Source organism: Lepidochelys kempii, chromosome 5 (assembly GCF_965140285.1).
Source record: "Lepidochelys kempii isolate rLepKem1 chromosome 5, rLepKem1.hap1, whole genome shotgun sequence".
Taxonomy (NCBI): Eukaryota; Metazoa; Chordata; order Testudines; family Cheloniidae; genus Lepidochelys; species Lepidochelys kempii.
The window spans coordinates 1133618-1145179 of NC_136384.1; the positions used below are offsets into that span (position 1 = coordinate 1133618).

General features: G+C 60.8%; 1 protein-coding gene across 2 annotated transcripts; it reads left to right on the forward strand.

The window, feature by feature from the left end:
• Positions 1-509: 509 nt before the first annotated feature.
• LOC140911058 (beta-1,3-galactosyltransferase 5) lies at positions 510-11004 on the forward strand. Of its 2 annotated transcripts, none has more exons than XM_073343280.1 (2): positions 510-556; positions 6250-11004. In XM_073343280.1, the coding sequence occupies exon 2, from the start codon at positions 6893-6895 to the stop codon at positions 7925-7927; it is 1035 nt and encodes a 344-aa protein (XP_073199381.1). In that variant the 5' UTR covers positions 510-556; positions 6250-6892; the 3' UTR covers positions 7928-11004. The 2 variants fall into 2 exon arrangements, with proteins under 2 accessions (XP_073199381.1, XP_073199382.1); XM_073343281.1 differs by lacking the exon at positions 510-556 and adding an exon at positions 4481-4750.
• Positions 11005-11562: the final 558 nt, after the last annotated feature.

Consider the following 11562-nt stretch of genomic DNA (forward strand, 5'->3'; position numbering starts at 1 on the left):
CCACAGCGCGCGCGCACCCAACGGCCGCTCAACCTCCCTCTCCGCTTCCCGCCCAAAGCGCGCGCCCCACGACGCCCGGCTCGCTCTCTGATTGGCCACGGCCGCGGCAATATTCAAGCTCCTCCCCCCCTTCCAACCTAGTTAATCTGAAGCGCACGGGCCCGCCCTTAGCATCCTGATTGGGTAATCGGATCCACCTTCCTTCAGGCCCCGCCCTGCCATTTGGCCCCGCCCACTCCTTCAGGACCCCACCCCCTTCCCAGAGACCCCTCTCTGGATTGGTCCGGGGGATTCTAATCCCGCCCCATATCCGTGGCTCCTCCTCGGATTGGTCAATGCTCCCACGTCCCGCCCCTCCTCCTCGGACTCTTCTTGGATTGGTCCAGATTCACTGTGACCACGCCCTTTCCAGCCCGTTCCTCTCTCGGTATCTCTCCGGATTGGTCTAATCTCGCTCCGGCCCCGCCCATCCCTAGCCCGCCGAGCCCCCATTGGCTGTAGTCCAGCGCCGTCATTCACTCGAGCTGGAGCAAAGGTTGGACGAGGAGCGTGTCCCGTAAGTAACGCCGAGCCCCTCCCCCCCGCGTGACGGCTCCTCGAGTGGGAAGCTGGTACCCGCCCCCGCGAGCCTGGAGCCGGGGGGGGGGAGCAGGGGTGCTGCAAAGAGCCGAGTAGGGGTGGGCCGAGGGGTGCTGGGGGCCAAGGGGGAGGGCTAAGAAGAGCTGTGGGGGGCAGGGGTGCTGGGGGGACAAGGGGGAGGGCTAAGAAGAGCTGTGGGGGGGCAGGGGTGCTGGGGGACAAGGGGGAGGGCTAAGAAGAGCTGTGGGGGGCAGGGGTGCTGGGGGGACAAGGGGGAGGGCTAAGAAGAGCTGTGGGGGGCAGGGGTGCTGGGGGGGACAAGGGGGAGGGCTAAGAAGAGCTGTGGGGGGCAGGGGTGCTGGGGGGACAAGGGGGAGGGCTAAGAAGAGCTGTGGGGGGCAGGGGTGTTGGGGGGGCCAAGGGGGAGGGCTAAGAAGAGCTGTGGGGGGCAGGGGTGCTGGGGGACAAGGGGGAGGGCTAAGAAGAGCTGTGGGGGGCAGGGGTGCTGGGGGGGACAAGGGGGAGGGCTAAGAAGAGCTGTGGGGGGCAGGGGTGTTGGGGGGGCCAAGGGGGAGGGCTAAGAAGAGCTGTGGGGGGCAGGGGTGCTGGGGGACAAGGGGGAGGGCTAAGAAGAGCTGTGGGGGGGCAGGGGTGTTGGGGGGGCCAAGGGGGAGGGCTAAGAAGAGCTGTGGGGGGCAGGGGTGCTGGGGGGGACAAGGGGGAGGGCTAAGAAGAGCTGTGGGGGGGCAGGGGGTGCTGGGGGGGACAAGGGGGAGGGCTAAGAAGAGCTGTGGGGGGCAGGGGTGCTGGGGGCCAAGGGGGAGGGCTAAGAAGAGCTGTGGGGGGGCAGGGGTGCTGGGGGGACAAGGGGGAGGGCTAAGAAGAGCTGTGGGGGGGCAGGGGTGTTGGGGGGGCCAAGGGGGGAGGGCTAAGAAGAGCTGTGGGGGGGCAGGGGTGCTGGGGGACAAGGGGGAGGGCTAAGAAGAGCTGTGGGGGGGCAGGGGTGCTGGGGGGACAAGGGGGAGGGCTAAGAAGAGCTGTGGGGGGCAGTGGTGCTGGGGGACAAGGGGGAGGGCTAAGAAGAGCTGTGGGGGGGCAGGGGTGCTGGGGGGGACAAGGGGGAGGGCTAAGAAGAGCTGGGGGGGGCAGGGGTGCTGGGGGACAAGGGGGAGGGCTAAGAAGAGCTGTGGGGGGCAGGGGTGCTGGGGGGACAAGGGGGAGGGCTAAGAAGAGCTGTGGGGGGGCAGGGGTGTTGGGGGGACCAAGGGGGAGGGCTAAGAAGAGCTGTGGGGGGGCAGGGGTGCTGGGGGGGACAAGGGGGAGGGCTAAGAAGAGCTGTGGGGGGCAGGGGTGTTGGGGGGACCAAGGGGGAGGGCTAAGAAGAGCTGTGGGGGGCAGGGGTGCTGGGGGGGACAAGGGGGAGGGCTAAGAAGAGCTGTGGGGGGGCAGGGGTGCTGGGGGGACAAGGGGGAGGGCTAAGAAGAGCTGTGGGGGGCAGGGGTGCTGGGGGACAAGGGGGAGGGCTAAGAAGAGCTGTGGGGGGCAGGGGTGCTGGGGGGACAAGGGGGAGGGCTAAGAAGAGCTGTGGGGGGGCAGGGGTGCTGGGGGGGACAAGGGGGAGGGCTAAGAAGAGCTGTGGGGGGCAGGGGTGCTGGGGGACAAGGGGGAGGGCTAAGAAGAGCTGTGGGGGGCAGGGGTGCTGGGGGGACAAGGGGGAGGGCTAAGAAGAGCTGTGGGGGGGCAGGGGTGCTGGGGGGGACAAGGGGGAGGGCTAAGAAGAGCTGTGGGGGGCAGGGGTGCTGGGGGGGACAAGGGGGAGGGCTAAGAAGAGCTGTGGGGGGCAGGGGTGTTGGGGGGACCAAGGGGGAGGGCTAAGAAGAGCTGTGGGGGGCAGGGGTGCTGGGGGGGACAAGGGGGAGGGCTAAGAAGAGCTGTGGGGGGGCAGGGGTGCTGGGGGGGACAAGGGGGAGGGCTAAGAAGAGCTGTGGGGGGCAGGGGTGCTGGGGGGACAAGGGGGAGGGCTAAGAAGAGCTGTGGGGGGCAGGGGTGCTGGGGGGGACAAGGGGGAGGGCTAAGAAGAGCTGTGGGGGGCAGGGGTGCTGGGGGGGACAAGGGGGAGGGCTAAGAAGAGCTGTGGGGGGGCAGGGGTGTTGGGGGACAAGGGGGAGGGCTAAGAAGAGCTGTGGGGGGGCAGGGGTGTTGGGGGACAAGGGGGAGGGCTAAGAAGAGCTGTGGGGGGCAGGGGTGTTGGGGGGACCAAGGGGGAGGGCTAAGAAGAGCTGTGGGGGGGCAGGGGTGCTGGGGGGACAAGGGGGAGGGCTAAGAAGAGCTGTGGGGGGGCAGGGGTGCTGGGGGGACAAGGGGGAGGGCTAAGAAGAGCTGTGGGGGGGCAGGGGTGCTGGGGGACAAGGGGGAGGGCTAAGAAGAGCTGTGGGGGGGCAGGGGTGCTGGGGGGGACAAGGGGGAGGGCTAAGAAGAGCTGTGGGGGGGCAGGGGTGCTGGGGGGGACAAGGGGGAGGGCTAAGAAGAGCTGTGGGGGGCAGGGGTGCTGGGGGGGACAAGGGGGAGGGCTAAGAAGAGCTGTGGGGGGCAGGGGTGCTGGGGGGACAAGGGGGAGGGCTAAGAAGAGCTGTGGGGGGGCAGGGGTGTTGGGGGGACCAAGGGGGAGGGCTAAGAAGAGCTGTGGGGGGGCAGGGGTGCTGGGGGGGACAAGGGGGAGGGCTAAGAAGAGCTGTGGGGGGGCAGGGGTGTTGGGGGGACCAAGGGGGAGGGCTAAGAAGAGCTGTGGGGGGCAGGGGTGCTGGGGGACAAGGGGGAGGGCTAAGAAGAGCTGTGGGGGGGCAGGGGTGCTGGGGGGACAAGGGGGAGGGCTAAGAAGAGCTGTGGGGGGCAGGGGTGCTGGGGGGACAAGGGGGAGGGCTAAGAAGAGCTGTGGGGGGCAGGGGTGCTGGGGGGACAAGGGGGAGGGCTAAGAAGAGCTGTGGGGGGCAGGGGTGCTGGGGGGACAAGGGGGAGGGCTAAGAAGAGCTGTGGGGGGGCAGGGGTGTTGGGGGGACCAAGGGGGAGGGCTAAGAAGAGCTGTGGGGGGGCAGGGGTGTTGGGGGGACCAAGGGGGAGGGCTAAGAAGAGCTGTGGGGGGCAGGGGTGCTGGGGGGGACAAGGGGGAGGGCTAAGAAGAGCTGTGGGGGGGCAGGGGTGCTGGGGGGGACAAGGGGGAGGGCTAAGAAGAGCTGTGGGGGGCAGGGGTGCTGGGGGGGACAAGGGGGAGGGCTAAGAAGAGCTGTGGGGGGGCAGGGGTGCTGGGGGACAAGGGGGAGGGCTAAGAAGAGCTGTGGGGGGGCAGGGGTGCTGGGGGACAAGGGGGAGGGCTAAGAAGAGCTGTGGGGGGCAGGGGTGCTGGGGGACCAAGGGGGAGGGCTAAGAAGAGCTGTGGGGGGGCAGGGGTGCTGGGGGGACAAGGGGGAGGGCTAAGAAGAGCTGTGGGGGGGCAGGGGTGCTGGGGGACAAGGGGGAGGGCTAAGAAGAGCTGTGGGGGGGCAGGGGTGCTGGGGGACAAGGGGGAGGGCTAAGAAGAGCTGTGGGGGGCAGGGGTGCTGGGGGGGACAAGGGGGAGGGCTAAGAAGAGCTGTGGGGGGCAGGGGTGCTGGGGGGACAAGGGGGAGGGCTAAGAAGAGCTGTGGGGGGCAGGGGTGCTGGGGGGGCCAAGGGGGGAGGGCTAGGAAGAGCTGTGGGGGAGCAGGGGTGCTGGGGGGGACAAGGAGACGGCAGGGCGGGGTGCTGGGGAGGGCCAAGGAGGCATGCGGGGGAGGGCTAAGAAGAGCTATGTGGAGGGGGCGGGGATGCCGCAAAGGGCCAAGTGGGGGCTGGGAGCGGGAGGGGGGGCAAAGAGACACATGGGGGGAGGGCTAAGAAGAGGAGGGGGTAGGGATTACTCCTCCCTTGCACTCACCCTGTGACTGTCTCGCCAAGCCCAAGGGCCTGAGGCAGCAGCCCCAGTCGTTAGCCGCAGGGCAGGGAGGGGCCAAGAGGGCTCCTCGCAGTGACTCTGCTGCAGCCCACTGACAGGTGCTGGGGCGCAGCCCTGGGCATGGGGCAGCCAGGACGAGTCTGGGGGGCCCTCGCCTGTAAAGCCATTTCCTGTAACACCTGTGATGCAGAGGAGAGCGAACAGGTGAGTGATGCCTGCGACCAGGTGGGAGGGACGACAAGGGAGTCAGGGCTCCGGAGAGCCGGCTCCGGAGAGCCAACCCCGGGGAAGATAATCCCAGCAACTTGGCAGGGGGTGGGAGAAGCCTGAGACACCAGAATGGCGGAGAGAAACCCGGCACCGAGAGTGGGTAAGAAATGAGAAAGGTATTTCCAATTTGATGTGACTGCCTCAAATCTTTGGGCCACAAAGACATCCCCACAGAACTGATGCTGTGTCTGAATGTGGCTCTCGCATGACCACCCATGGACTGTTGCTTTCCACTTTGCCCACCTTAATACCAGAGAAATTCTTCCCTCTGGGGAGCTCAGAGAAGAGCAACAGAAACTCTCAGTGGGTGGGAGAGCCCTAGTGGTGGAGCAGGACCCCCTGGTGCTAGGCACTGTAGGGACAGCAAAAAGAAGGTCCCTGCCCCAAAGAGCTTACAGTCTAAGGAGTAAGACAAGCGACAATAGATGAATGCAGATGGAGAGGGGAGCGTAACAAAACAGATGGTTCTGGTGAGTGTGACAGGCTATGGGCTCTGTATACCAGTAGCCTAATTCTTGCCAAGCATTTCCCTGGCAAAGGCAAGTTTGAAGGAGGCAATGAGGTGGTTTTGTGGAAGTTTACAGGAAGCACCTCCCTGGTGTAAGGGGCAATATGGGAGACCTGTATGCAGGTGCTATTTGGAAGGTCAGGAGCCCAGACAGCAATCAGGCCAGACCTCCCAACAGCAGTGCAGGCTCCATGTGGTTGCACTGTCCCACCCAAACAGCCATGCTGGATGGAGAGGAGGGAGAACCCATTGTGGCTTTGGCAAGACAGTGCCTGGAGCTGGAATGGTCCCTTGCCTTCCCATGTGACTGAGCTCAGGATCCCTTTCTCCTAAAACCACTGGACTCCACATTCCTGGTCTTGACCTTCCCTGACATCCTGTCACAATGGGCCTCATGCATCTTCTGCAAGTGACGAGCCCCTTGTTTGGGCTTGTGACTAAAGCACAGGACTGGGAGACAGCCACTTTCTATGTCCTGCTCTTGAAAGCACAGAAAAGGCTAATGGAACAGATTTGCCGTGTGAGTTCAGGACAGTCCCGGCCTCACTTAGTGCCTCAGTTTCCCTATCTGTAAAATCAGAGTGACAATCCTGTCCCTCGCATCAAAGAAACATGACAGTCAGTGTTAGTAAAGTACTTTGAGCTACTCAGACAGAAGGAGGTAAGAGGTGATTACTTATTTATTACTACAGTTACCCAGAGAACTCTGAGAAGAGGTGATATAAGGGGGAAGAGAACACATAGGACCCCTTGGAGCATCACTGGCTGAATTCTCCTACTTCTGATCTCACTCTGGCTAGGGCAGGAGAATCTCTTGTCCATTATAGTATCTGGGGCCTGAAGATGCAGTCTCTTCTGCCTGGAAACGCAAGGTCTCCAATCTCAGGAGTTTGATTTCTTCTCTCTCTCTCTCTCTCTTTCTCAGGAAGCAAAGCCAGAGTGCAATGGGACAAAGCCCAGAAGAAGACACTGCAAGGAGTAACTGGATCTCCTGAGATTCTGCCATGACCTGCAGCGTTTCAAAGCTCTCTAGTCCCAGCCCAAGGGGAGACCATCAGCTGCAGTCCATACAGCATTCATCTTACTTGCACTGAATCCACTCAGAACTATTCATGGCCCAAGAATCACAGTGGGGGCTTGACTTGGATGCTCCTGTCAGATTAGGCTTTGCAGCCCAGCATGAAAGGAGCCTATAGTCACTGAACAGCAATGATCCAGACTTGGTGTGAGATGTGTGTCCTGCCCCTCTGCAGTAGCTGGGTCACAGTGTCCTTTCTGACTGCTTTGCCCGTGCATGTTCCAGATGACCTTTCCATCACACCTACCCCGTGGTGCAGCACATGCATGAGGCAGCCAGTGACCCAGCTTAGTAAAGCCTCTTCCATGTGCTTCACTGGCTCTCTTGCTCAGGCTTGCCCTATGTGTCCTGCAGCTGACAGGCAGCGGGGCAGGAGAGATGCATGGTGCTGAGGAATTCCCTCCCTGCCTTGTCTTCTCTCCCTAGCCAGGCAGGGTTGGTATAATTGCTGGAGCTGTCGTGCTTACAATGCCTGTTGTTTCCTTCTCCCATGGCACTGATGCATCCGTGGTGCTTAAAAGGGCTGATCTGTGTCAGCGGCCTTCTCTCACTCATCCTGCTTTGGTGCCTGCTGGTCATGACAGCTGATGTCCAGAAGAGATGGCAGCTTTCCAGTCGCTTCCCCATCATCCAAGGGAAGCTGCCCAGAAGGTCTCGCTTTGGGGCCATTGAATCTGTCCAGAGAGGCGTGGACTTTCCATCTCTGTTCACTAACTCTCTCACAGATCCTCACTGTGAGCCTGGGCAGCTGCTCCTGATCCTCGTGACTTCAGCCCCAGGGAATTCAGAGCCCAGGCAGGTGATCAGGAGAACCTGGGCTGCCCATGAGGGACCGACAGCATACCAATGGCAGTCTGTGTTCTTAGTTGGCCAGTCTGCAGATGTTGGGGTAGCCCAGGGCATCCAGAGAGAGCAGCAGGAGTTTGGGGACATCCTGATTGGGAATTATCAGGACACCTATCGGAACCTCACCCTGAAGGTCATGCATGGGTTTAAGTGGGTGGCCAAGCAGTGCCGGCCCAGCTACATTCTAAAGACAGATGATGACTGCTTCGTCAACACAGACCGGCTGCCGGAGTTCCTGCTGGAGCACAACACTATTAAGACGGGCCTGTATGCAGGATCCCTCTTCTCCAGGGAGAAGCGGCAGGTCATCAGAGAGCCTTCCAGCAAATGGTTTGTCTCCAGGCAAGACTACCACCCAGATGAATACCCACCATATGCCAGTGGCATCGGCTACATCCTGTCTCTGGATGCCATTGAGCAGATCCTGTGGGCAGCAGAACACGTCCACCCCATCCCGGTAGAAGATGCCTACGTCGGCATCTTGGCTGAGAAAGCTGGGATCCGGATGAAATCCAGTGCGCGCTTCGCCAAGCACAACGTGAGGTGGCGGGTGTGTAACTACCGCTACCTGATGGTAATTCATCACCTGAGCCCACATGAGCAGGAGGTGGCTAAGGGGAACATGCTACAGGCTCGGAGTGCCTGCCATGACAGTCTGGAGGTCACCAGGTGGAAGTGAGCCACTGTCTGCCAGGAGGGCTGGCAAGGGACGGGGCAACCTCATGCCTGTAGCACAGTCTGAAGGGGGTTATGCAACCGGTGCTCAGGGTTACCCCTACCCCAAGGCCCCATCCCAGGCTCTGGAGGGTGGTGAAGCACTGGAATGGGTTACCTAGGGAGGTGGTGGAATCTCCTTCCTTAGAAGTTTTTAAGGTCAGGCTTGACAAAGCCCTGGCTGAGATGATTTAGTTGGGGTTGGTCCTGCTTTGAGCAGGGGATTGGACTAGATGATCTGAGGTCGCTTCCATCCCTAATCTTCTATGAGTCTAGGTCAGCCCCTGCCATGCACTCTTGCCTGGCACCCTAGCTGTCTTACCCTTCTAGTGTTATGGACTTCTAGAGAGTGAAATGGCCCTGCCTGGCTTGCCTGACAGGCAGCATCTTACTCGCCATGAGGTTGGGGCTGGGAGCCAGGAGCTCTGGAGTGGGAGTCCCAGCTCTGCTACTAACCTCAGGCCAGTGACTGACTGATCCTGTGCCTCGGTTTCCCCACCTGTAACGTGGGGATAACTATCTGACTCAGCTCCTAAGGCCTGTGGAGATTAATTGGTTCATGTCTGTAGGGCTCTGAAAAAGTGGTGTGGGAGGGGCCAAACATCATTAATACAGAGGGACTTAAGGTCTCGGTATGTCATGCCCAGCTGAGGCTCCTGCCATTTAGATGCATCGTGGCATGCTAGGACCTGTAATCCCCACAGGCTGGCTGCAGTCTGCCTCAGTTTGTGGCCAGCTGCTGGCAGCCCTTAGCTGAGCTAAATTGGAAGGTCCAAGGTCACCAGGACTTTTCTAGCTCTAACCCTACAGTGCCCTGGGGCACAGGGCATGGTGAGCCCTGGAGCTGAGAGGGGAGGACACCAGCCATGACAAATGGGAGTGGGGATGGCCTCTGCCTCCAGAAGAGGACTCTCTCCTCATGCCCGGTGTCTCCAACCCTCCCACAGCTGAGGCGCTCACTGGCTGCTTTATGAAGGGGGGTTGCTGGATGTGTGACCTACCAAAAGAGCAGCATTACTAGCCTCTCTGTATGCTGCTGGTGAGGCTTGAAAACAGCGGGGTAGCCCAGAACCCCTGCAGGGAGTGACCCTGATTTCCCCCATCTCTATCACCTTCCCATGGTAGGGGGATGGGACGGGACTTACCTGTGCTTGGTGCAATAGCACAAGCAAAATGAACTGCACCTTCTCATGCTGCATCTTTCTGAAGGAAGGCCCAGGATGGCCTGCACTTCACCAGCACCTGGGCATGCAGCTTGTTCAGGCTGCCAGGCCCCATGGGTGCTAGTGATGTGTGTCAGGTGTAAATGGTACTCGCTTTCCCGCTCAGTGCACACGGGGGACCCAGGTACCTGTTGTTTTAACGAGCCTGGAGCACTTTCCGGACTGAAAGGACACTAGGAAAGGGTTAATCTATGCAGAAGCTAACTACAAAACTGTATTAAGTAAGGGCTGGGCTCTGTTCCTTTCCCTTGGCAAGACGCTTCCCCTCTCTCTGCCTCAGTTTCCCATCCCCAGGCAGGGGGTGAAGCCAAACTCCCACTGATCTCCCATATCAAGGTGCTTTAGGTTGGATATTAGGAAAAACTTTTTCATTAGGAGGGTGGTGAAACACTGGAATGCGTTACCTAGGGAGGTGGTGGAATCTCCTTCCCTAGAAGTTTTTAAGGTCAGGCTTGACGAAGCTCTGGCTGGGATGATTTAATTGGGGATTGGTCCTGCTTTGAACAGGGAGTTGGACTAGATGACCTCCTGAGGTCCCTTCCAACCCTGATATTCTATGATTCTCCTCCAATTAGCCTTGTGCAGAGTGCTACTGGGAAGGGAATAGCTGCTTTTACAAACCAATGCTAACCACGCCCACCTCCCTCAGCCCAGCCCTGCCCTGCCCGAACTTCCCTGGAGTTCAGCGATAGCAGTCAACTGGGGAGAGGAAGTTAGTCATGGGAGTGGGCTCCTGCCCCTTGGGCACAGGAAGGCTACAGCTAGTTAGCCTGTAGTGTGAGATATCCCATGGTTCCTGATTCCTGCCCCACCGTGCCTAGAAAGGGCTCCCCTCTGGCCCATCGAGGATAACACCCTCCTCTGGTGCCCAGCACTCAATCAGTGTTACTGACATCCCAGCAGCAGGTGCCAAACAACCCACACCAGCTCAGCCTGCCCCGCGGTTCCCAACCCTACGACCATCCAATAGCGTTACCTCATGCTTTTGCCACTGTTGTGCAGCTGGGGTCCCCTTGCTGGGGGGACAGGCCCACCCAATTCTGCCTCCCAGCCTTACTGATGAGCTTAGGGCCCCTGAGCACATGATGCTGGACAGTTGCTCGGGTAGGGTAGGCCCGTGGCATTTGTGTAATCCCTGCTCCCAGCAAGGCTTGCTGCCGGGGAGGCTGGAAAAGAACTAGAGCCGCTGCAGGCCGGGGGCCTGCCCTTCTGCAGCAGGTCTCTGCGTCCAAGGCCCTTGGCTTTGGGAAGGGGGCTTCGGATAGTGCCGGTGCTCTGTAAATAATCTGCATCAATGACACTAGAGGAAGCTGATGCCCAACTCAGTAGAGTTGTAGGGAAAAGCGGGGAAGGGAAACTCTATTCAAACCTGGTGCTTTACCAGCCGGGCATGCTGCTCCCACCTCGGCTGCAATCTGCTCAGAGCCGGACCCTAAGGCCTAGAGAACTTGCATTACTGTAGCCCCTGGGTTATGGCCCAGGACCCGGAGCGTGAGGTGCTGTACAAACAACCCATTTCCCCCTCTGCCAGGAAGGCGGGTGCAGCTGCTCCTGGCAGGTTACTCTCCAGGGCCTTCTCCAGTTGGTTTTCAACATTCCTAGCCACACCGCTTCCCTCGGGGTGGACCTGGCCACTCGGCACAGAGCCACTGAGCGAGGGGCCATCCTGTGATGGCCAGGGAGCAGGAGGGCCACAGCCAGTGCTGGGTGCTGTTTTCTCTGAACGGTCAGAAGGGACAGAGATGTTGGGGGAGGGAGATGGTAGCTAACAGCTGCCTTTCACTGAGGCTTTGTCCTGCAATAAAGGTTACCAATAGCTGCCCGTGGGAGAGGTACTTTTTGGGGGACTGGGGTCATTCTTCCCTGACTGAAATGCTACTCCTTGGAGCTCTGGCCTGGCTTTTCCTGCCCGGCCCCACGCTCCTCTCCAGGAGTGTAGGGGGCTCCCTGGGTCCCAGCACGAAGATAAGCAGGGGCTGAGGCAAGGCTGGGGGTCAGGGGCAGCGTGAGGACAGAGCCCCAAGCGAGGTCTCCTGGGCAGCTGCTCCGCTGCAGGCCTCTGCCAAGGAGCTGCCACGTCAGCGATGGCCCAGCGACGGGCGATTTCCCCTTGCCTGCCCCAGGGCCGCTCCCCTCAGCGGTCCTGCCCGTGGCAGGTTCGTTTAGCGTTCCGATACATTCCCGCTCCTCTGGCCTGAACGAGAGTCCAAAGCCCATGCCAGTCCTTCAGCCAGCCTCTCCAGGGCTGCAGGCCCCCGTCCCAGGGCAACACAGCTCCCTGCTGGGCTTCTCTCTGCCTGCCCTCCCAGGCTCTCCCCCCTTGATACACTGGCCTGGCTGGGACCCCTCCCTTTCCAGCCTGGCCTGGCTTCTCTCC

What these genes read in the sequence shown, in the direction of transcription:
- LOC140911058 (XM_073343280.1), top strand. Translation starts at nt 6,893, where the DNA reads ATGGCACTGATGCATCCGTGGTGCTTAAAAGGGCTGATCTGTGTCAGC.